This window comes from Oryzias latipes, chromosome 16, assembly GCF_002234675.1.
Source record: "Oryzias latipes chromosome 16, ASM223467v1".
Classification (NCBI taxonomy): domain Eukaryota; kingdom Metazoa; phylum Chordata; class Actinopteri; order Beloniformes; family Adrianichthyidae; genus Oryzias; species Oryzias latipes.
In genome coordinates, this window is record NC_019874.2 from 27,634,426 (window position 1) to 27,654,951 (window position 20,526).

A 20,526-nucleotide genomic window follows, 5' to 3' on the forward strand; every position below is an offset into this window, starting at 1 on the left:
TGAGGCACAAGGTCAGTTTGGAGATAATCCATCATCTGAGAAATTACGTTTTTGGGCAAGATGAAGGCAATATTTTATGCACACCAAGATATTACAACGTTTTATATTCCAAAGGCGATTAAAAGTTTTAGTAAGATGTTTCTTTTCTAGAATGTGTTGTTCCTGGTAAAAGAATTAGGAAAAAAGAATAGAGATTACTTTTAGGGGGGAAATAAAAAACCTCCTTTCCTATAATTTTCATGTTGAATTTTTGGATTTTATAAGATAAATATTTTTGTTTCTTTTGCAAAATCCCCTGATGACAATCATGTCCTGGTAGCCAATGGGCTCAAAGCTCCACCCACTCGTAAAAAATAGGGTCAATGAAAAAAGCAAAAATTTCAATTGAATATTAATTTGAAGAGGGCGAGAAGTGAAAAAAACAATGGAAAATACAAAACAGCAGCTGCACGTAGAAATAAACAAGTTTAGGTTTACAGTGTTTTTTAATTCAAGTTTCAAATCTACAGTTTTTTATTTATTTTAAATATTCCTTTCAAGTTAAAATATATATGTCATCATATTACAATCATTTTTATTATGTTCAATATTTCCTTAAAGTTTAAAATATACACAGTCAATCTTTTCAAGTTTCCAGTCTGATCCTGGTTTTACCCCATGGAGTTTGGCATTGGTGCCGTGGTCATGTTTGTGCTGGCAGGCTGCTGAGGGTTTGCTGGGTGCATTCTTACAAAGGTGTGCAATGTTCCAGTGCGAGGATAATCCTCCCACCAGACAGGAACAACCTTGGCACAATAACGCACGTGCGCACCCACAATGGCACAAAAGACGTGCGTATAAAACCCCATCGCTTTACAAATGCCTGGGCTGAAAGGAGCCGAAAAAAGGAACAAAGGAGCAAAAAAGGCAGAAAGTTGCACTCACGTGTGGAGAAGTAGATGTAAGCAAACAGGATGATGTATGTGGTAACGAGAGGTATGAGCTCGGCAATGCCGATCTCCTCCTTGAAGTGCACGTGAACCATGTGGTCTTCTCTCAGGCTGCAGTTGGCCGACGGATGAAGCTGCTTCAGACGGGCTCTCAAACTGTTCAGAAACCTGAAACGCACACAAACAAAAGCTTAAATGTACTTTTAGAGATAAAAGTGGATGGCGGAGACATTGCTGGAAATTTTCAAAATATGCTAATCTACATTGAAATAAAGTTCTCTCAGCTAAAGATGACTGGACATAAAAATGTATTGGAATAATATTAAAATAGTCCCAAAAAAAGCCCCATGAACCATGGCATTTGACCCCCTTCAAATGGATTTGACCTTTCAATATCTTGTAAACTATTCTGCCGCAAAAGTTAGAGGTATAAGGAAGAACAGTAATTGTCATAGAATTTTTATTTCAAAAACTGTTCAGGATAAGCGTTTCTTTTGCAGAAGTGTCAGACCATTAAGTGAGCATTTATCAGGAAACAGACACGAATCAACTTAAAAAAAAAAAAAAGAATTCTTTTTTACATTGTAATGTAGGACATTACTGTAATTACAGACCCACATCACACACTGACAGAAAGCACAGCCTATCAACTTTTTGTCAGTGTTGGGATTTTCTGATTAAACAGTGCGTTTCACTGCTGGGTTACTTGTCTATAATATAAATCACAGGATAATATACTATACTTCTTCTTCTTCTTCTTCCACTTTTGGCTTCTCCCATCAGGGGTCGCCACAGCGAAATAGTAACAAGACATTTAAACAAAGTGGTTTTGATAAAATATCAAAAAGTTAACACCAAAAAAAAGTAGTGATAAAGGTCAAACAGCCTTAACCTAATAGAAGTGCACAGAAAAAAAAACATCATCATCCTTTTTAAATAAATGACACCACTTACACAGGAAGCACTGTTCTTCCTCTGCAGCAATCATAAATGTTTAGTTCTTCTACATAAACCTTCTCATACACGGTGATCAAATCTGTCTGGGAAACGTCCGATGGAACATTCAGTTGTTCTGAATATTCCACACGTCCTTTTTGCAAAAATAGTAAAAGAAAAAGTAACTACTCCAACATTCCAAAAATGGCTTGGAAAGGAATAGAGGCTGCAGATCTCATGCATGATAAGTAAACAAATTAATAACGCATTACGCAATTCCTTTAGAATGAAATGCATTCACAGCAGCCTGTTTTCTACTGAAACGCTTAAAAAAAATGAAAGTTTTCCACTAAAAAGTGTTTCTACTTTTCCGTTTGAATGATGCAACTCACCTTGCATCATAGCTGACCAGCACCACGGTGATGGTGTAAGTGACCACCCTCTTCTTGTTGTAATGACTGACCCCACTGTACTTTCCAGGGACGCCAAAGAGCAGATCTAAAACAAACAAACACAAAACGGCATCATTCAAAATAACTACATTTATCTTGAATGTAAAGATTTAATTTGAGTTTAGTGGTTAAAATGTTTTGCAGCATTTCTGCATGTTGTCAGTTGCTGCAGTGAATGAAGAGACTTCAGCTTTAATTAAAGGAGGCTGAAGCATGATACAGGTTTAATACAGGATCACAAGTGAACATTAATTGCAGAAAGACAAAGCTGACACAATATATGGTATCTAACAAACATATAAAAAAACAGGGTTGTGGGGTTTTAGATGGTCTTTGAAGAGCAACTCTTTGTGTCTTTGTGGAAGTCGTCTTCCAGAAAACAGAGCCTGACTGGATTTACAACAAGCCTCCGCTCTAAATCCCCCTTGAGCTGCAGTGAGACAAAGTGCTGAGCTGGCTTTGGTGTAGCTGGGGAGAAGCACCGTTTACTGTGTCAGTGGGTAAAGTTATAATAATTCAATTAAATCCAAAGGAATGAAACCGCTTGTGCCAAGTCAATAACAAAAAGCTTCTTAGCGGGCAGATTGAACTAATCTGCCCAGCCTTACTTCAGGTATTGTACAGCCTTATGTAGGATTTTAACAGGAAGACATGCTATACAATAAAATAGAATAAAAACATATTTTAAATAATAGATTTAATCAAAAGAATGAGTGTATTTTTTGGACAACACTCCAAACAAACAGAAAAGTCCCGATGACCACGCTCGTGTTTTTCCCCAGCATATGTCGTCTACCTCGCAAAGTCGCAGAGGTGTGCAGCCCTTTGGGCTCATGTTTCTGGATCGTCTTGAAAAGGTCAGGGTCCGAGTCAAACAGCTCTCGCTGGTTCTGCCAGTAGTTGCCAGGCGAGACGAGCAGGCATCCGTGCTCCGGCAGCACCGTCTGCATCCGCCGTAACCCCGGAAACAGGTCCGTCACCTGGAGGCACAGCGACTCCAGGCTGCGAACACCCGAGCTGACAGGAAGGATGGAGAGATGAAGACTGGAGGATCATAGCCGAACAAAACTCAATGACTGTCGAAAGTTTTCAGCATTTAAAAAGAAGCTAAAATTCTGAACTTTCCCGCGAAGCATGTCAACAGGTAATGCTACGTCAGCAACTCGTGCCACCCATGACACAGAACAGTTGTCAAACAGAAAAATGGAACACGGCATAAATCAGTGACCTTTAAGTCTACAGCACACTGATGTTTTCTTTCTGGTTCAAGGTTGTTTCACAAAAAACAGGTTAAAGTTCAAAGTGTTGTTTTTACTCACATCTTAACATGAAACAAACATACAAAAAAGCAGAAAAAGAAGAAAGATCCATCCAATAGGAAGAAGCTTTTATTTCCTTTGAAATCTTTAGTTTTAATTTATTTTTTATAGACTGTGTGAACTACAGAATCTGCTCATCTATACTAGTTTGTATGTTTTTGTTCATGTGAACAAGCAGTTAACATTTCCCTCCAGGGAGGATAAAGTACATTTGAATCTAAATCTGAATTTAAAAAAAAGAAAACTATTTTCTGCTGTAACTTATCCCCATTTTTGACCCACTTCTTCCTCCAGCATCAATGTGTTTACCTGTCAGAGTAAACATGGTTGCGAATTTCCTCCAGAAGGCGGAAAACCTGACCCAGAGGCGACCGAAACACATCCACAGGAACCAGGCTGCTGTCCCACGGAGACACGGCTGCCTTCACCAGGACCTGCTGGATGTAGGCGACCGGAGGACCTCGGTACTGAAACCCAAACAAACCGCTTTGCTATGAAACACGATCTGCTTATCAGTTATTTGTTGGGTATAACAATTAAAACTCAGCGTTTGCCTCTGAGTTTCTATCAGTAAAACTAAGTAAATGCTGCAGACAGGAAGGACAGCAGCAACGGTCAAACGGCATAAAAGGACTCTTGTCTGCTGTCCTACCCAGTCAGGTCGCTCCCCTTGGTCTCCATGGGGCTCGTGAGAAGGGACGCTGTAGTCTCGGACCCCGGTGGTGAACTCCACAGGACCTGTCCCGGGGAGGGGAAGCTTCAGTAAGGGATAGCTGCAGAAAGAGAAACGGCAGACTCAGTGAGTCAAGTAAACAGGGGTGAGTTTCTTACAAGGATTAATAAATAAAATATGCAAAAAGATTTGAAGTTTTTCACCGTAAAAGTGGCTAATTTAAATTTAGTTCATTGACCGTTTCATTAATGGATTGTTAATGAAGGAAACAAAATTGTCACTGAATTGACAACAATCATAATAAATCAAATTGAATGAAAATAAGCAGTCACTATGAATTCCTAAAATTATAAGTTGCTCTATAAATAAGGGAAACAACATGTTTGTCTACGTCTTCATGTGTCAAAGTTGGAAAAGCAAATGTAATATTTTCAAACCACTAAGGCTTTATTCACAACTGCCCTTACAGGTGGGTACAAATTGGTAAACCTGTACGAGGCACCATGTGATCTGCACAAAATATTAAGATAGTAGACCGCTCGGTGAGCCGGTAGAGTGAAAATGTTCATGCACGTTTTTTCTACGTGCATCTGCAGGCGAAAACGTATGCAACACGTAAAGTTAGGGTGAGGTAAATGAGACGTAGGCATGTCAGACAAATTTATTATCTTTTCAACTCAACCCCTCCTTTAACCCTGTCCGTTACTGTTGTTCAAGTGCCTGGCTGTTGATAATGATTAAATTAGACAATCAGAGCGTAGTTTGTGTGGGCATCCAGGCGTCCGACGGGCACCTACGTACACATCCTTTGCATGCAGCCTGTGCACGTGGTCTGTAAGAAGCCAGAACGCACCTCAGTAATGACTAGAGTGTGGTGTAAGGGCACCGTACTACATTATCCATACAAATACTTCACACGTCACACAAACGGCAATCGTATGTTTCATCTTCATGACGTCCCTTGAAGTGGCCACATGAGCCTCAAGGGAACTGCAAGACACTCTTCTCTTCAGCCCTCCACAGGCCCAGACAACCCAAAAACCCACAGCACCCGTATGGGTCAACCCCACTGTAAGGGTGAATATGACTAAGAATAATGGTCATGCAAGAACCTGATCGGCGCCTTTTCTTTAAAAAGGTGTGTCCGACAGTAAACATTTACTTTTTGGTCTACATTTAAGCATTTATTTATGTACATTTTAAGGTTAGGAATATACCGTATATACCACCAGTCAATATCATCAGTTCTTAAAAGCCTAACAGCAGATAAATGTATGCTTCTATTCCTATAATTTCCATTTACATTTTGGCTTCATCTATTCCAAATCAAAGACTGACAGTGTCAGAGTTGACCAAAGTCACAGTTGTGATTCTTGTTACTGCGTCACTGTTTGCATTGTCATACTTCTCAGAACTGGAGCCTCAGGTTTTTCTCGGCAGTTTATGTCATTACATTCAGACTGAAAAGATTGACTTGGTTTTCTCCAGAAATGGGTGGGTCTTTATAAGACAAGCTTTTTTTAGAAATAATAATAATAATTAAAATATATAGATATAGGTCATTGGAGCACTCGGGGCAGTAACCCCCAAGCTGGAGGAGTGGCTACAACAGATACCTGGAAAGACCTCTCAGTCCAGAAAAGCGCAGTGCTAGGAACAGCTAAGATACTGCAGGACCCTCAAGCTCCCAGGCCTCTGGTAGAGGACCTGAGCTTGGGTGAGAAACCACCCGCGGAGGGTGAGAGGGGCGTTTTCACCTTCACTTTCCAGGCTTTCTCCAGTTTTTCTCAGAGTTCCTGGAATCTCTCCAGTTTCTCATGTTCCTTCTTCCTGATGTCCCCATAACGTGGCACCTGTCTAGGTGGCTAAAATGTTAGCTGAGTCAATGGGATTGATTGTATTGATTGTCACTGCCCCCCATGCAAACACTGAAAGGCCATTTTGTACCATTCTTCCAATGTTGCTTCTTATTAAAACAACCAAGATAGAATCTGCCGCCTCCCCCACACCTTTTCTTTTGCCTCTGTTCCTCCATGCTTTCCCGTGCCCCCTCCACTCCTGCTGGTCACTGTACTTCCACAAAAGATCCCTTTGTGTGAAGCCAGGCCCCCTCCTGACAGGCAGATGGTGGGACACATATCCCATTCTCACAGGGCCACTTTCTCACAGCCTCTGCCCCGGTCTAGCCGTTAACAACACTGTTGTCCAGTTCTTTACTTCCAGTATCCCCCCACCCCTGGGTGGGGGTCACCCACCCATTTGTCCTGCACTCCTACCGTAAGGTGCAGCACAGAGTAGGTACATGTGTGAGTTTCATGTTTATGACGCCTGCTCTGATGAAGCTTGGTGTCTGACCTCTGTCCTCTCTTTGGACCATTGATTTAGTCAGGGCAGACACCGCATGCGCACGTGCTGAGTGAGTGTGAGCGTCGTGCCGTCTGCCAGACCTCTTGTGCGTGTGCACATGGTCTTTTTAAGAAGGCTGGACTTAGATGTTATGGCAAAAATGTGTTATTGTTGGGTTTCAATAAAGACTGGCTTTTCAAAGTCCTTTAGAAGACAAAAAAGCTGAGAGAAAAGAACAAACCATTTATCTAATATGGGTTTTGTCTTGAAAAAGAAAAGCCTTAACAGCCTGTTTTTGAGTTAACATTCAGCATAAGAAGTGCTTGGAGCTGGACCAGTGGAACAAATAACGAGAGAACGATTCAAACTGTAGACAGCAGAATGTTTTCCTGAATCCATGAAACTACCTACCAGCAGGTGAGGATGCTGGCAGAGGTGAAGAGGATTATGGGTACGGGGTAAGAAGCACACAGCAGCCCGTGGTGGTAAAAGGCCGCTGAGATCTTTGCTCTTAGCTGCTCGCGCAGCGTCATCTTTGTGGGCGTGGTCAACTCCCGGCCATTTGAAAGCACTGGGCGGCCGAGGACGTTGCGCTGCGTGGCATCCAGGGACCTGACGGTGAACGAAAATCCAAATGAGTTCCTCCTTTAACCAAAGTACTGTATACATTTGAACATATTCATCATAAAGACTACCGTACCATTTATTTTTTAGTGGAAAAGTTGTAGTTTGTTATTTTGCAAGTTGTAAATAACCAGATCTTGTTGATGTTACTGAGTTTTTCAACTGTTTTTTGTTCATAAATGTAGATATTTCTTGTTTTTTTATGTGAGTGAAAGAAGAACACTGAGGATCTTTAGACTAGGAAATGGTGGGTCAGATTTTATTTCAGAACTTTATATTCAAAACTTCAGAAATTGGGCACAGGCCCTATTGAAGAACAGTACGGTGTGTAGAATAAATCCACAAACCGTTTGTAGGAGCTATTCTGCTCCATCAAGGATGAGCAACATATTTCAAGAAGTTCATTAAAAAAATCTACAGTCACTGCTTGGAATATCTTAACACACCTTAGTTAAAGCACTGATGCTTCTGAACTATGTAAGAATGGCAAATCGTTGCTTTTCTTGTAAAACTATATTTGTTTAAACTCTTCATTTTAAACATGTTCATTGATTAGAAAACTTAAAATAGCTAGAATAAAACCGAATGAGTTATTGAGGAGTTTATTTAAAGCGACTCTTTCTGGATAATTCAGCTGCAACTGTTTAAAAGTAAGCTAGCATTTGGTTTTGTCTACATATTTGCAAGTTGCACTGAAACCTACTGATTAAATATTTATCTAATCTTTTATTTTTTTTACACTTTAGAATAAAAATAAATATAGAAATAATAAAGTGGTGATTCAGAGTCGATTTTGGTTCATTTTAAACGATCCGATCCACTGACCTACAATAGATCCTGGACATCTTTAGCTAAAACTTCAACCAGTGGGACTCGAAGATAAATACCTATTACTGAACAGGGCAGGTGAAGTTTTCCAGATTACTTGTATTATCTTGCAAGATAATCAAGTAGGCCAGCACAATTAATCCCAAATTTATTATAAAGTTATCATGATTTCAAGCTGTGCAATATCCATTACGCAAAGGTCGGAGAAAATCTCAATAAATGGTAAACCTTAAATATGCTGAAACAATCTTAAGGCAACTTGAACTATTTAATGATAATAAATCATTGTATGCATTTGACCAATCAGACGGAGCCCTTCACATTGTTGACCAATCGGATGGAGCTTTTATGTTAGATGTTGCCCTCCTAATTAGACAATGGTCATCTGGAGAATAATTTAAGGTATTTTGACTCTTATTTAAATTAAACTTTTGCAGTGAAATGGAAATGTTCTTGTTGTTTTTGCTATTTGTTCATTTATCGCAAGTTAAATCGTCATCGCAATATTGATCACTAATATCGCGAGTTTTCCTCATATTGTGCAGCCCTATAATCAAGTGTAAATAAAAAATGTGTACAAACCAACAAGTCAACAAGAACTAATAGTAAATGCATTGACATTTTAGTTTGCTAAAGTTCAGCCCACTGTTGTTTTCCCACATTCACATAATACAAACAGAATATTATTAGAACATTCTAGCACACTGTATGGTCACATTTGGTTTTATTTGCTGACATCACGTGTGTGTTGTCCACTGTGATGCACTTTGTTTTTATGTTATAGTGAAATAAACCTACTATATCTCAATCACAGTGGTGTTTTACAATATTGATATTAATTTATTTAATTTTGAAACAGTTGTATAGTTAATTTGATTAACAACTTGCCACAGACGGATCAATCTGGTTGGATTGTATGAATATTCATTACTGGTAATTAGGTTTTACACCCCTAGACATAAATTGCATTAAAAAATCCTGAAACCGGCCCACTGGCTTTTCACTGAACATCTCTCCCTCCAGAGTGTTTTTTGTCTTCGGCGCAGCTCCGACGGTGGTCACATGTGAAACAGCACGGAGACACACAACTCATTCAGCAGCCCAGAAAGGTGTGGGCACATTCCTTTCTGTACAAAACACCCAACGCACACAAATCATGACTACACATCCCACTCCTTAGCGTCTCCTTTTCTTAGATAGAAAATCTGAACCGTGTGACTCACGTTAGCCACAGCAATTTCAACATCAGAAGAAAAAAGTATAAACAAATACATATAATCCCTACTTTGTTCGTTGAATATATATATTTGCATTTACATTAAAACTGAAAAATAAAATAAAAAAACTCTCAAAAAAAGCTAATAATTACAAATACTTTTAGAGGGCTTTCATCATAAACAAAGACATATCAATATTAAACAGGTTAGATAATATTAAGTTTAGTTTAAAGAAGCTGCAACCACAGCCCTTTTTTAAGAGTCTGAATGTAATTAATAATGAATTACAGTCATTAAAACATTTTAAAGTTTTAGAATGAAACAGTTCTTGTTTTTTTATTTGTTTGAAGTAAAATATATACGTAAACCTGGTCAATAAATGACAAATACAGATAACTGCTTTAACTCTAGAAAAAGAAACTTGAGCAAATTAGTAACAAAATCACAAACATATTTATATGAAATCTCAACAAGATGGAGAAAAACAACAGATATGCTCCACTAGAACTCTAAAGTTTTTGCCTCTTTGCTTTCTCATCAAACGGCTCAATCTCAGCTCTTGTATCAGTGTTTACTCAGCTCACTGCTGGTTGTTCTGTTTGTTCAATTACAATATTTAACTAGTCTTTTCTTACACAAACATTAATGTAGCCAGATGTGTACCGGCTTTCACTCCTTTGACTTCTACACAAATCTGATGCAAAGGTAGAAATTGAAACTTCGCCGGAACAACACGTCAGCCGGTGTGTCAGTAATATTCCAGCTTCACTTTAAGACCATACCTGCTAATGAGAGACCAGTTTCTCTCTCTGGATCGCACCTGTTTGTGTCCCCTGAAAGAGGCAGCACTGGGCTTTTTCAGTCTAATCTGAGCCTTCTGGTTGACACAGAGCTCCCTTCTTGGTTCAGCCGCAGAGTACAACTGCTCGGCTTTTGCCCCCGGGAGCGATGGAAACATTCCCTGGGAGGAAATGTTCCTCTGGAGTCTCTTGATCTGCTGTTATAAATACTCCACAGTAAACACAGCAACGTTGCAGAAAGCTTGCACAATGGCTTCGGCAAGGAGGCTTTTGAAGTTGGAGCCCTTCTATTCTGTCGCTGAGGAAGTGTGGTCTGCAAGCCGGGTCCTGGTCCTAAGCATTCATTCAAAGGTCCCAGAGAAGGCCTCCATCCCCCAGCTGCCGATCCAGTTCACCGAGTGCTACAAGGTATCCTGGATGCAACTGCAAGGTCTGAATTGGGAAGGGCTCAGCAGCGACTCCGTCAGTAAACTAATCTGGGATTGAGTTGATCGGACACTCAACAAGAGGGACGCTGGCCCTGTGGCCACCTCCCATAGCCTTCCTCCTCCTCTGCTAACTGTGTAAAAGACATTCACATGTCTTTCAAAAGACAAACCAGAGTGGAAAATAAACTTCAGCCAGCGAGTCAAGTGCTGGTAAGCAGCTGGTGAGTCTGTGTTCTCCTTCAGACCTTTTGGCAGGTAACCAGTGATTGATTAGAAAGCCTTTTCTGATAGCATGGATGAGGCGGCAAATGCCGGAACCTCTAATTGGAACATTTTCCCCCAAACAAACCACAAAATAAATAAATAAAAGCTTTCATTAAATGGAAAAACTAAACCCAGTCTGCTTTCAGACTAAATTAAAAACAGATTACTTCACCGGGTTGTGAGCAAGAATAGGAGCAGAAAAACAACAACATACCTTTGCTCAGCACCTTTCAAAATTGCAATTTTAAAAACATTCCCAAACTTTCCATGTTCCAGCCACATATTGAGTCTTTATTCCCAGCAGAACATTCCCTACTCTGCTATGTCCAACATTCCTAAGAGCTTTAGGCTGCATCCATTCAGTGAGACATAATTGGATCAAAATTTGGTGACATAACTACATCATGTTGAGGCATAAACGCCTTATCGGAGAACATTGGTCCTGTTGTAAATGCAGAAACAAGAGTGTAGTATGCGTGACACAACACTGCCATTTATAAGCGCGGCTGCTAACAGGAGCAAAAGGCTCTGCCAATGAGTAACTATAATGCAATAACTAATAATGTGTTGCAGGCAGTCTAGTTCCTGCATTCCTTACACCATGTTAAAACGGCATATAAAGTCAAAGATGGAAGGAATCATGCAATGATGATGCAACATCACCTACCAAGACTTATCATATAAGCCACCATAAGTCTGAGATTTATCCAGAAATAACGTTAAACTAGATATTTTTAAGCCATTCAAATGGAACTTTTAAAAAGATAAAAGAGACCAAGAATATACTAGGAGAAGAAAACGTGAAACTCAGTCTGACTGAACATAATAAACAGTTTCTTCTTGGAGCCATTCATCAAAAATTAATAGTAATAATATGATATCATACCCCCACCAGCTAATCAACTCTATTCCTAACAAAGATCTAAATTATTATAATTTTTGAAAATCCGGATCGAACGGTGGAGAAGCTAAAAGGATACAAACATGAACGAGAAATCAGCACAACAAACAAATCAAATGGTTAGCCAGCTTTCGTTACCTGTGTGGGGATCTACTTGGGTTGATCGCTAGCATAAATAAAACGAGTTTCAGAACTAAAACAACACAAACTGGAGGACTTTAAACAATATATTGCGTCCACGTTTTTCTTTGTTTTGAGAATCTGACATCAACTTCTTCTAGCATCAAGCTAACATGCTAATTGATAGGTTTGCTAGCTTCGCCGTAAAACGGTTTCTGGAGCATAAGAGCTCAATTAACCTGTATAAACGATAAATAGTATAGACTTTATATTCACAATTACCGGGGTACTTGTCCAAAAACACAAATATACTAATTTAAATGCATTTGAAGTGCCGACGTTAGCCTACTTAGAAGTATTCAAGTGGGATGTTTAGGAAAGGTATTTCTATTGGGATACGTATTTCTTTCAAACAAAACGCGCAAAATTGCAACCTAAACCACCACTACGACAATGTACTAAATTTATAAACAGACTAAACAAACCATCTCCCCACATCTGCTACTATTCCTAACGAAGCTAATGCTAATTAGTTGTAGGTTTATCGTTTAAACTTGCCTGGAGGAGCTCGGTCCTTGTAGGTTAACAGAAACTGGACTACTTCCTTATTCTGGAAATTTGCTTCAGGTAAACTCCCCGTTTCTAGGTGATGACATGCGTGAGGACCGCGTCAAAACTAGTTGTCAAATCACATGGAGACCTCTCGCCTTCGACCTCTCACCCACCAACTTGGAAGCGCAGGGACACAGCGCCCTCTAGTGGACGCAAATGATAACAATGGTTGACAATTTTTTTCTTAATTGTATAAAATGTCAAAGTAGTTATTATTTAAAAAAATAAAAGAAAAACAGTATTCATATTTGTTTTGTTAATTAGTATTTTCTTTGTCTTTATTTTCAAAATGAAAAAGTAAAAGCCATCCAAAAACAGATAAGAGCACAAGTTTGCAGTTAATGTCAAAGCTGGAGGTAATTGAAATCTTTATAATCAAACCATCAGCTGACAAGATTAAGTGCCTACATCTCATCAGTAAATATAAAAAGTGTTTGGTCAGCTTTAGCAGGTAAGACAAACTCTGATGCTGACTGGTGAATCTAGAGAACAGCACGGGATGTCCCACGAGCAAAAAAGGAGACTCCTTTGTCGTGGACCTTGAACTGGAAGACTTTCTTTGGCGCATGCTGCCCATCACTTTGCCTCTTTTTCCAGCAAAACTCCACCTGGAAAACAAGAAATACTCCTATTTTCTCTGTCCCAAATGGTTCCATAAACTCATAAAAAAATAAAAGATGATAATCATTAGTTAAAACCACTTACTGGTACTTTTTTTGTTGTTGCAAATGTTTTATTTTTAGGCAAGGTTGCCAAAGAAAGTGCTTATCTTTTTATCTCTGCCATTTCCTTTGGGACGAGGTGATAAGGGGAACATTGAGATCCTATGAAATATTAAGAAATCCCCAGGCCACCGGAGAGAAATGAGCCTCCACAGACGGTTCAACACAAGTTTTCTTTTGGAAAACATTTGAAATGTCTCCAATACTCAGATTTGTAAATTAATTTAAAGGATCAGCACTTATCGTTAGTAATCATCCCATATAACTGAACGCCTTGTTTTGTCTTAAAGAGAAAGCCTAAAAGGGCCATAAAAATGTATAAAATGTCCGGTAGTCTAGATTTTAGAAGATAAAGAGGTTGTCTCTATATGGTGCTTGAAAGAAAAACTACACGTACATTTTACTGGATGTTCTGCTAACATTTATGAGGAAAAGATTGAAATCCATGAGCAAATCAACCTAAGTAAGGTTCAGACACACACCTGACCATGAATGTCTCTGCAGTAGCCTGTCGGGAGGCCCTGAACATGAAGAGTGAGGCAGCTCTGGTGGGTCAGGCCCCTCATCAGCTGCTCCGAGCCTTCATCGTCTGCATCGTCCTCCTCTGCTTCCCCGTCACAGCGCACCAGCATCACCACGTTGCCCTGCAGCCAAACACATCATGAAATGTAAATCTGGCTGTGACAACCTCATGGGAGACATTGGGTGTGTCCACATTCGAGGGCAGCGGCCTTCGCGGCCGACATTGACCGGGTCCTTCGTCCAGCGGGTAGGCGGGATGATAACGGCTGTGAATTTGGACGAGTCTAGCCTTTAGAAAATTACAGTCGTTACATCGGCGACTGTCCTGTCGCCAAGCAACCGTGAGTCCCAAACAGAGAGGAGAGGAGTAGTGAACCAGGTATGGAGCTCAAAATTTCCTGCGTTATTTGATCCAACTTTTAATCTTGGAGGTGTAACTATAGAAAGGTGTAATTATTTCCAACTCCGGATTCCGCTTCACAGTCCGCCATTGTTGTCATTGGTTCGGCTGCAATGCATCTTGGGATACGGACAGTATAGAAGGATACACCAGACCGATCCCTGAAATCGGGAAAAAGAAGGCCATATTTGTTTGCCACATTTGAAGGAGTCGTTGACTTTGGACAGCTTGTCACGGCGCTGTGACGTAAAATGCAGCCCAGGAAGAACGCAGCCCTCCAATTTGGACAACAACCATAACCTCAGTGGAGGAAATGTGAACCTGCAGCTGGGAACAGACTGTGGTCCTGCAGTAGTGGCTGAAGTCCAACACAGCTCCAACACGGACTCCCAGACTCAGGAGCACGCTGACGTCATCCATCAGCAACACAGGAGGCCCCCACTGCTCTGCCGACGCCCCCCCACCACCACTGGATTCAACCACACTGGACTGAACGAACTCGTACAGGCTCCGCAGGCCTGCAGCCGGGTCCCTGAAGGACAGACAGGAGTGATGGATGACATTGCTCCCTTACAACACTTTTCAGGCAGCAGACAATATTTCTTCACTTTAACCCCCCCCCCCCCCCTACTGTTTTTCATGAAATATCCAGGGGAGAGCAGGAGCCGGTTCAAACAGAGGTCCTGCAGGAGGCGGATTTATCAAGTCATCGCCATGCTGACATTGTGTCTGGTCACAGCTGGTCATCAAGACGTCACAGGAAGGACCCCCATCAATATACCAGCATTAACTTCAGTTATAATCATCAAATTTTGTATTTCATCAAATTGTTGGGAATCAGGAGAGGAGAAAAATATTCTATTTGAAAAAGATCGTATTTATTACATAGAAAACAGCTGGATTGGCCACAAGCTTCCTGCTCCACTCCATTCCGAAACATATAAATTATGTCTGAAATGCCACCCTAATCCCTAACTAGAAAAAATTATATAGTGCGGGACTTTATAGTGCCTTGAATTATATAAGCAATTCGGATTATATAAGCCATTTTATTTTTTTAACGGCTTATATGACGTCATCGATTTCAGGAAGGGTTTTGCAACATAATTTATGAGTCCACTGTCTTCTGAAGAGAAAACGTTGATGGTTTATTAAAAAATACATTTAAATACATTTTTTTTGGCAATCACGTTTTTTGGCCGTTCTAGTCGGCATCAAATACTAGTTTTCTCACAGAGACTTCTGGGAAATTTCTAGGGCACTCGATTTGGGAATTGTAGATTCGGACAGCACTAAAAAATGGCGAACGCCCTATATAGTGAGTAGTGAAGGAATTCAGACACAACCACAGGCCGAGCTGGTCTCTGGCTCTAAACTGCCACCGCTAATGTTAGGTTGGGGTTGTGAGGGGCTGTAAGTGAGCAGGAGAGCGCATAAACATAGAGGTCTCGGGTAAACTCCATGCCAAAAGTCCCTCCCACAACGAACTGCTGCCGCTCTGCAGAAACTATGTCCCATAAAACAACACAGGTTTATTGGTTGGGACTAAAAACAGCATATTTGTTATTAAAAGACCACTGGTAACCTTTGAAAATAACTCAATAGATGATCGGGTCTTCAAAAATCAATACAGAACAAAAGTATCTAATATTTAAGCATCTACTTCGGCTCTAATAAGAAGTTTTAAGGTTTATAAAAAATATTTCTTTTAATATCTGTACACTGTGGGGGTTAAAAGATAAAAATAATAATATGAAGACAAAAATCAGGTTTGCAAAACAATTATAAATATAAAATTCGCTTTATTAATCAGTAAAATACAAAAGTGTGGAGCATCACTCTGAGCTTCACTGTACCTGAGGAAGCTCATGGCCTGATGTCCTGCATTTTCCTCCTGGGGGAGGAAAACAGACAGCGACTCCTTCAAACCCTCCAGAAAAATCAGCTGTCCCTTTTCCTTCGCTTGGGTTAAACTGACGCCCTGAGATGAAACACAGTCAGTACGGACTGCAGTCAATCTAAATCCTGATCAATGCTGATTAGTTTTAGAAACACATCATCCAAAGTCACCAGGATGTGATGGGACAGAAGGTTTTAAGGTGGACTCACCAATCTCTGACTGACTGCATGGTAGTGGCTGAAAGACTGCACCAGAGCCACAAAACACACTTTACAGCGCGCTGAAAGTACAAAAAGCAGAAACAAATGTGACTTATTTTATATGTGTGTGTGTGTGTTTATGCATGATATACTGACGGGTTTAAAACCACCTCACCTTTTAGATAAAAAGAAAGAAAGTGATGGATGAGGAAAGAGGCGTCACTCTGTCTGTCAGACAGCAGGATAAATTCTCCCTGTCAATCAACACATCATGGCAGAACTACTTCAGCTATGGAGACTTTTTTTCTCCAAAAGAATCATTTGACAGCCAAACAATTGGAAGTTAGCACGTAAACCCATGTTGTTGTTTTTTTAACGGAATGTTGAATTCTTACCGGTGTGAAGCTCTCCGGAGAGGTGTTAAGGATACTGTTGAGCTCAGTAAACATGGCTAACCGGACAAGTTCAGCTAATTATAAAACAAGAAAGCAAAACTACAAGTTTATTGCCACATTAACGCCACGAAATCGAAACACTTGAGCTGATAACCTGTTAAAAACAAAGAAATCTCGTAGATGGCATTTCATTTTACAGCTTTTCTCCACGCTCATATAGTGAATGTGTTCTTCATAGATTTCATCAAAAAAAGCAGAGGTCTTACTCTGTGCCCTTTTTTTTGGTTGTCTGAAAGAAAAAGAAAAGGCCTTTCATTTACTGCCTGGCACGAAAATTTAAAACGTTAAATTTATGAGAATTAAAATTTCCATGTCGCATTAAATGGTGAGAAAGTCATTTTTTAAATTAAATCGGGATTTTTTTTTAAGATTAAAATAAATAATTCGTCCTGATTTGCGAGCTCTTTGTTGAAGAAAAATAAAACTTTTTAGGTTGCACTGAAACAATATGCTTCTAGAGTTTGAATAGAAATATAACTACCTCAATTTGTTATACAGAAAAATCAATGCTTACTAGCCTAAATTTTGCCATTTCGTCCATTTTTAAAATGTTGCTTTATTTAGAGTTAAAAAAAGCCTGATGCAGTTCTTCTCACACGATCTTTGTAGGTTCTCGTTTTCTTCGAGGCTTTTCGTTGGTTTAGTTTGGCGGCAGCGCCATCTTCTGGTCATGATTAGCTAATTTAACGGCACAACAATTGCAGTTAAAAAATGACAAATGGTCATTATTGTTTACCCGAATTATTATCACACTTATTTTAACAAGAACAATTTTTAGGCTTATATTTAATTTTTAGACATTCTTCTTCATTTTGTAAACAGTTTTGTGTTAAAAGTATTCTGGTTTAGATATGAAAAAGACAAAGTACACATTCAGGGTTGCACAGGAAAACTAATATATTCATAAAAGTAAGTTAGACTTCGATTTCCCCGCAGATATAGTAAAAAAAAATTCATCTTAACAAACATTCAATTTTTTTATAAATTCCTAAGTTGAGTTAAGACTATACAGACACTGCGTGTTGTGATGGAGCTTGGATAACATAATTTATAAATATATTAGAAGATAAATGAAGCTCTTCAAATGATTTAAAAATAAGTTGTGTTAAGACGAAACATCTCACACAACTTCATGCTGAGTGCAAAAACAAAACTTCTTTCAAGAAGTTACTCCTTAAGTTACTCAACAATATTCCTACATCGTTTTATGAAGCAAACGTTATGCTTCTGCAGAAAGAAAAACCTGCAAATTACTTATGTAAACTGTAACGTTTTTGAAATGTAATTTATTTCTGTTTTAACATTTTTTGCTTCTTCATAGAGTTGTAAAATACCGTCAGCAGATGGCAGTATGTGGCCCTTAAACTGCTCAAAATCAAATAGTCTGGATTATGCAGAACAGTAGGAAACAAATGTTCTCCATGGATTTCATTTAAATAAAACTTTCTGATGTTTTATTTGTTTATTGCATCATAAATTAAATAATATCAAAACATGAATTAAATCCGTTCCTCGCACATGCACCGACAGACCATCAATTTGACTTTTCTAATACTTTTGCTGCAACAAACTAAGAATTCCAGAACAGAAAAGTGTGAATCGCTCAAAAAAATGTAAATCATTATTTTTTTCCTTTATGGAATAACACTCAAGACACTCACAGCCTTAAATCCTTTTGTAAAGGAATCTATGTGGTAAACAAAAACAGCTTTTTTGTTTAGGTCCATGCAGACAGTCTTCACTCCTACAAAACTGCGGGAAAAATGTTTCCAAATTACCTCATAAAGTCGATTAATTAGATAGAAAGAGCGCAGAGCTGTTATAAAACCCTGAGCTCATGACCCTGAAGAATGCAAATAAAATGCAGTCCTATGGGTCTATCACATCGTTAAGTGTTATTCTTTGATGTGAAGAAATCTCTTTGGGTCGCTTTTAATGTTGACGAAAGATTTGTTTCTAGTATTTATTTCCTCTTTAGGTTTAGGTTAATGTAATTATTTCATATTTCTGATCAAATAACTAATATTGTCCAATTTGAACACGCTTAGATTAAAAGCTATACTTGATTTCAGGATTTTAATCAGAAGAAAATCAGAAATGTACTCTGACGTCAATTTGGGTTATGGCAATAACAGAGGTATGCTTTTGTTTAAATGTTGTTTTTGACTCCATGTTTTAGATATTGTCATGTGGTTTCACTGCTATTCATTCAGTCAACAGCCAATGGAAATTTCCAACAACAAAATTCTGAATCATCCATTTTATTATGTTTATGAGTCAGACAAAAGCAAAATTCTCCATCAGGTCGTGCCAAATCTATCTAAGATAGAATAAAACAGAAGAACCCCATCTGCAGAAAAGGGCAGAAGGTTTGTCAGAGGTTGAAGTCATTGAACGTCCATGGTCTGGGCTGTCCAGGCCCACTGATTATTGAAGCTGGAGGAAGGCGGGCGTTCACAGGGATGCCGAGAGAACGTGGAGGAGAAGGTGGGTACAAGTCGTCCTCCCACCTTATGACCCGACCTCTGCTGCTGGGTCCATTTGCAGTCCTGGCCTCTGGCCCGTTGGAGATGTGGGGTTCGACGGGCGGCATTTTGCAGAGGTAAACGTCGTATTTTGCGTGCGGTTTCCCAGAAGTCTTTAACTTAGTCCTCCTGTTGAAGTGGAGCTCCAAGTCGATGGTCACCTTTGCAGTGCAGGGAGAGACTGGTTACTGAGCAGCAGGTTCAGTGAAGGTCATCACCTGACCCAGCCTCAGACAGACTATTAGAGCCGCGTTATTGTCCTCATTCGAACACAGACTAAACAGTTTATTCATGTCAGTTTTTGCAGTTACAGCCGTGCAGCTACACTGCTCACTCACATGTAACGCAGAGGGACAGAGTGGCCGGGGGGGGGGGGGGGGGGAGATGGGGGGGGTCTGATTTGGTTGGTTATTTCCATCAGAAAAGAAGCATCGTGGTCCTGCTTTCATTTGAATTCCATTGAGCCTCATTAGTGAATTAAACATTGCCAGACAGAAACTATGAGGAGGAGGGAGCGGGTGCAAGAGTCTGCTCCTTTAAAAAGGTCTCTCTTCATCTTTGATTGGTTTCTTATGCACGCAGTTATGCTCACATGCACATCTGAATTAGGCCACATGAGCAGGCTGCATGACAATCCCATGCTAATCAAATGTTGTGCTGTCTTTTGCATGTTTATGCATTGGTTCTTTGAATCAGCCAATCAGACCGGTTACTTAATCAAGAAGCATCTTTTCCCCACATGACTGACTGTGGATGCTTCTTCTGTCAAACTGTGATCAAGTCAAATCTTGAATATCTTGAATGTTTAATATTCTTAAAACTAAATGTATGACTTTTGGTAACAAAAGAAAATGTTTCGTTTAATTTTGAAAGGGTAGAAATACAAGTAAATTGTATTTTTGGGTGTTATGATGGATGATTTGATACTCTGATATTCTTTAATAGTATTTAAATAGAAAGTTATACTATACTGAATAGAAAGTAGTACTATACTGTTTTTAAAGAACGAATTGAACAATAAAAATGAAAGAAAAAGTGTTTACTTGCCCTCCTTTTCACTAATTGTATTCTGCACCTTTTTTTTATCAAAGAATGCTTTGGCACAAATTAAAAAACGAATGGACAAAGCAAATACTGTGGTCATTTTATACTTGACATTCTGCACTGATATCCTAGGAAATGCATGGAAAGAATATAGGTTAATCTGTTTCCCCTCTGCAAGTTTTCTGCTAATATTGGCTAAAACCAACGCTGCTAAACCTAAAAAATAAAACTTTCACATTTATAAGGGACAAAAGTCCCATTTGGAACGACATAAAACGGGGTTTATTTAGAGAACAATTTCAACATCTA

General features: G+C 39.4%; 2 protein-coding genes across 4 annotated transcripts in view; both read right to left on the reverse strand.

The window, feature by feature from the left end:
* scap (SREBF chaperone) overlaps positions 1–12,562 on the reverse strand; it is a 47,570-nt gene extending 35,008 nt beyond the window's left edge. The window contains exons 1-7 of one of the 2 annotated variants that reach the window (XM_023964262.1): positions 12,396–12,562; positions 7,067–7,267; positions 4,289–4,409; positions 3,946–4,103; positions 3,114–3,334; positions 2,258–2,363; positions 925–1,097 (exon numbers count right to left, since the gene is read on the reverse strand). In XM_023964262.1, coding sequence (XP_023820030.1) covers positions 925–1,097; positions 2,258–2,363; positions 3,114–3,334; positions 3,946–4,103; positions 4,289–4,409; positions 7,067–7,188 — 901 coding nt within the window. In that variant the 5' untranslated portion in view covers positions 7,189–7,267; positions 12,396–12,562. Of the gene's footprint in view, positions 1–924; positions 1,098–2,257; positions 2,364–3,113; positions 3,335–3,945; positions 4,104–4,288; positions 4,410–7,066; positions 7,268–10,106; positions 10,849–12,395 lie in introns of those variants that run through there. The other variant, XM_023964261.1, reaches the window with a different exon arrangement.
* Positions 12,563–12,696: 134 nt separating this feature from the next.
* On the reverse strand, positions 12,697–17,198 carry elp6 (elongator acetyltransferase complex subunit 6). Of its 2 annotated transcripts, XM_020710389.2 has the most exons (8): positions 17,130–17,198; positions 16,589–16,662; positions 16,369–16,447; positions 16,203–16,273; positions 15,950–16,074; positions 14,415–14,625; positions 13,654–13,815; positions 12,697–13,057 (listed from the first exon to the last, which is right to left on the reverse strand). In XM_020710389.2, the coding sequence occupies exons 2-8, from the start codon at positions 16,640–16,642 to the stop codon at positions 12,932–12,934; spliced, it is 828 nt and encodes a 275-aa protein (XP_020566048.1). In that variant the 5' UTR covers positions 16,643–16,662; positions 17,130–17,198; the 3' UTR covers positions 12,697–12,931. The 2 variants fall into 2 exon arrangements, with proteins under 2 accessions (XP_020566048.1, XP_023820031.1); XM_023964263.1 differs by lacking the exon at positions 17,130–17,198 and having other exon boundaries at positions 16,589–16,836.
* Between the last annotated feature and the right edge of the window lie 3,328 nt (positions 17,199–20,526).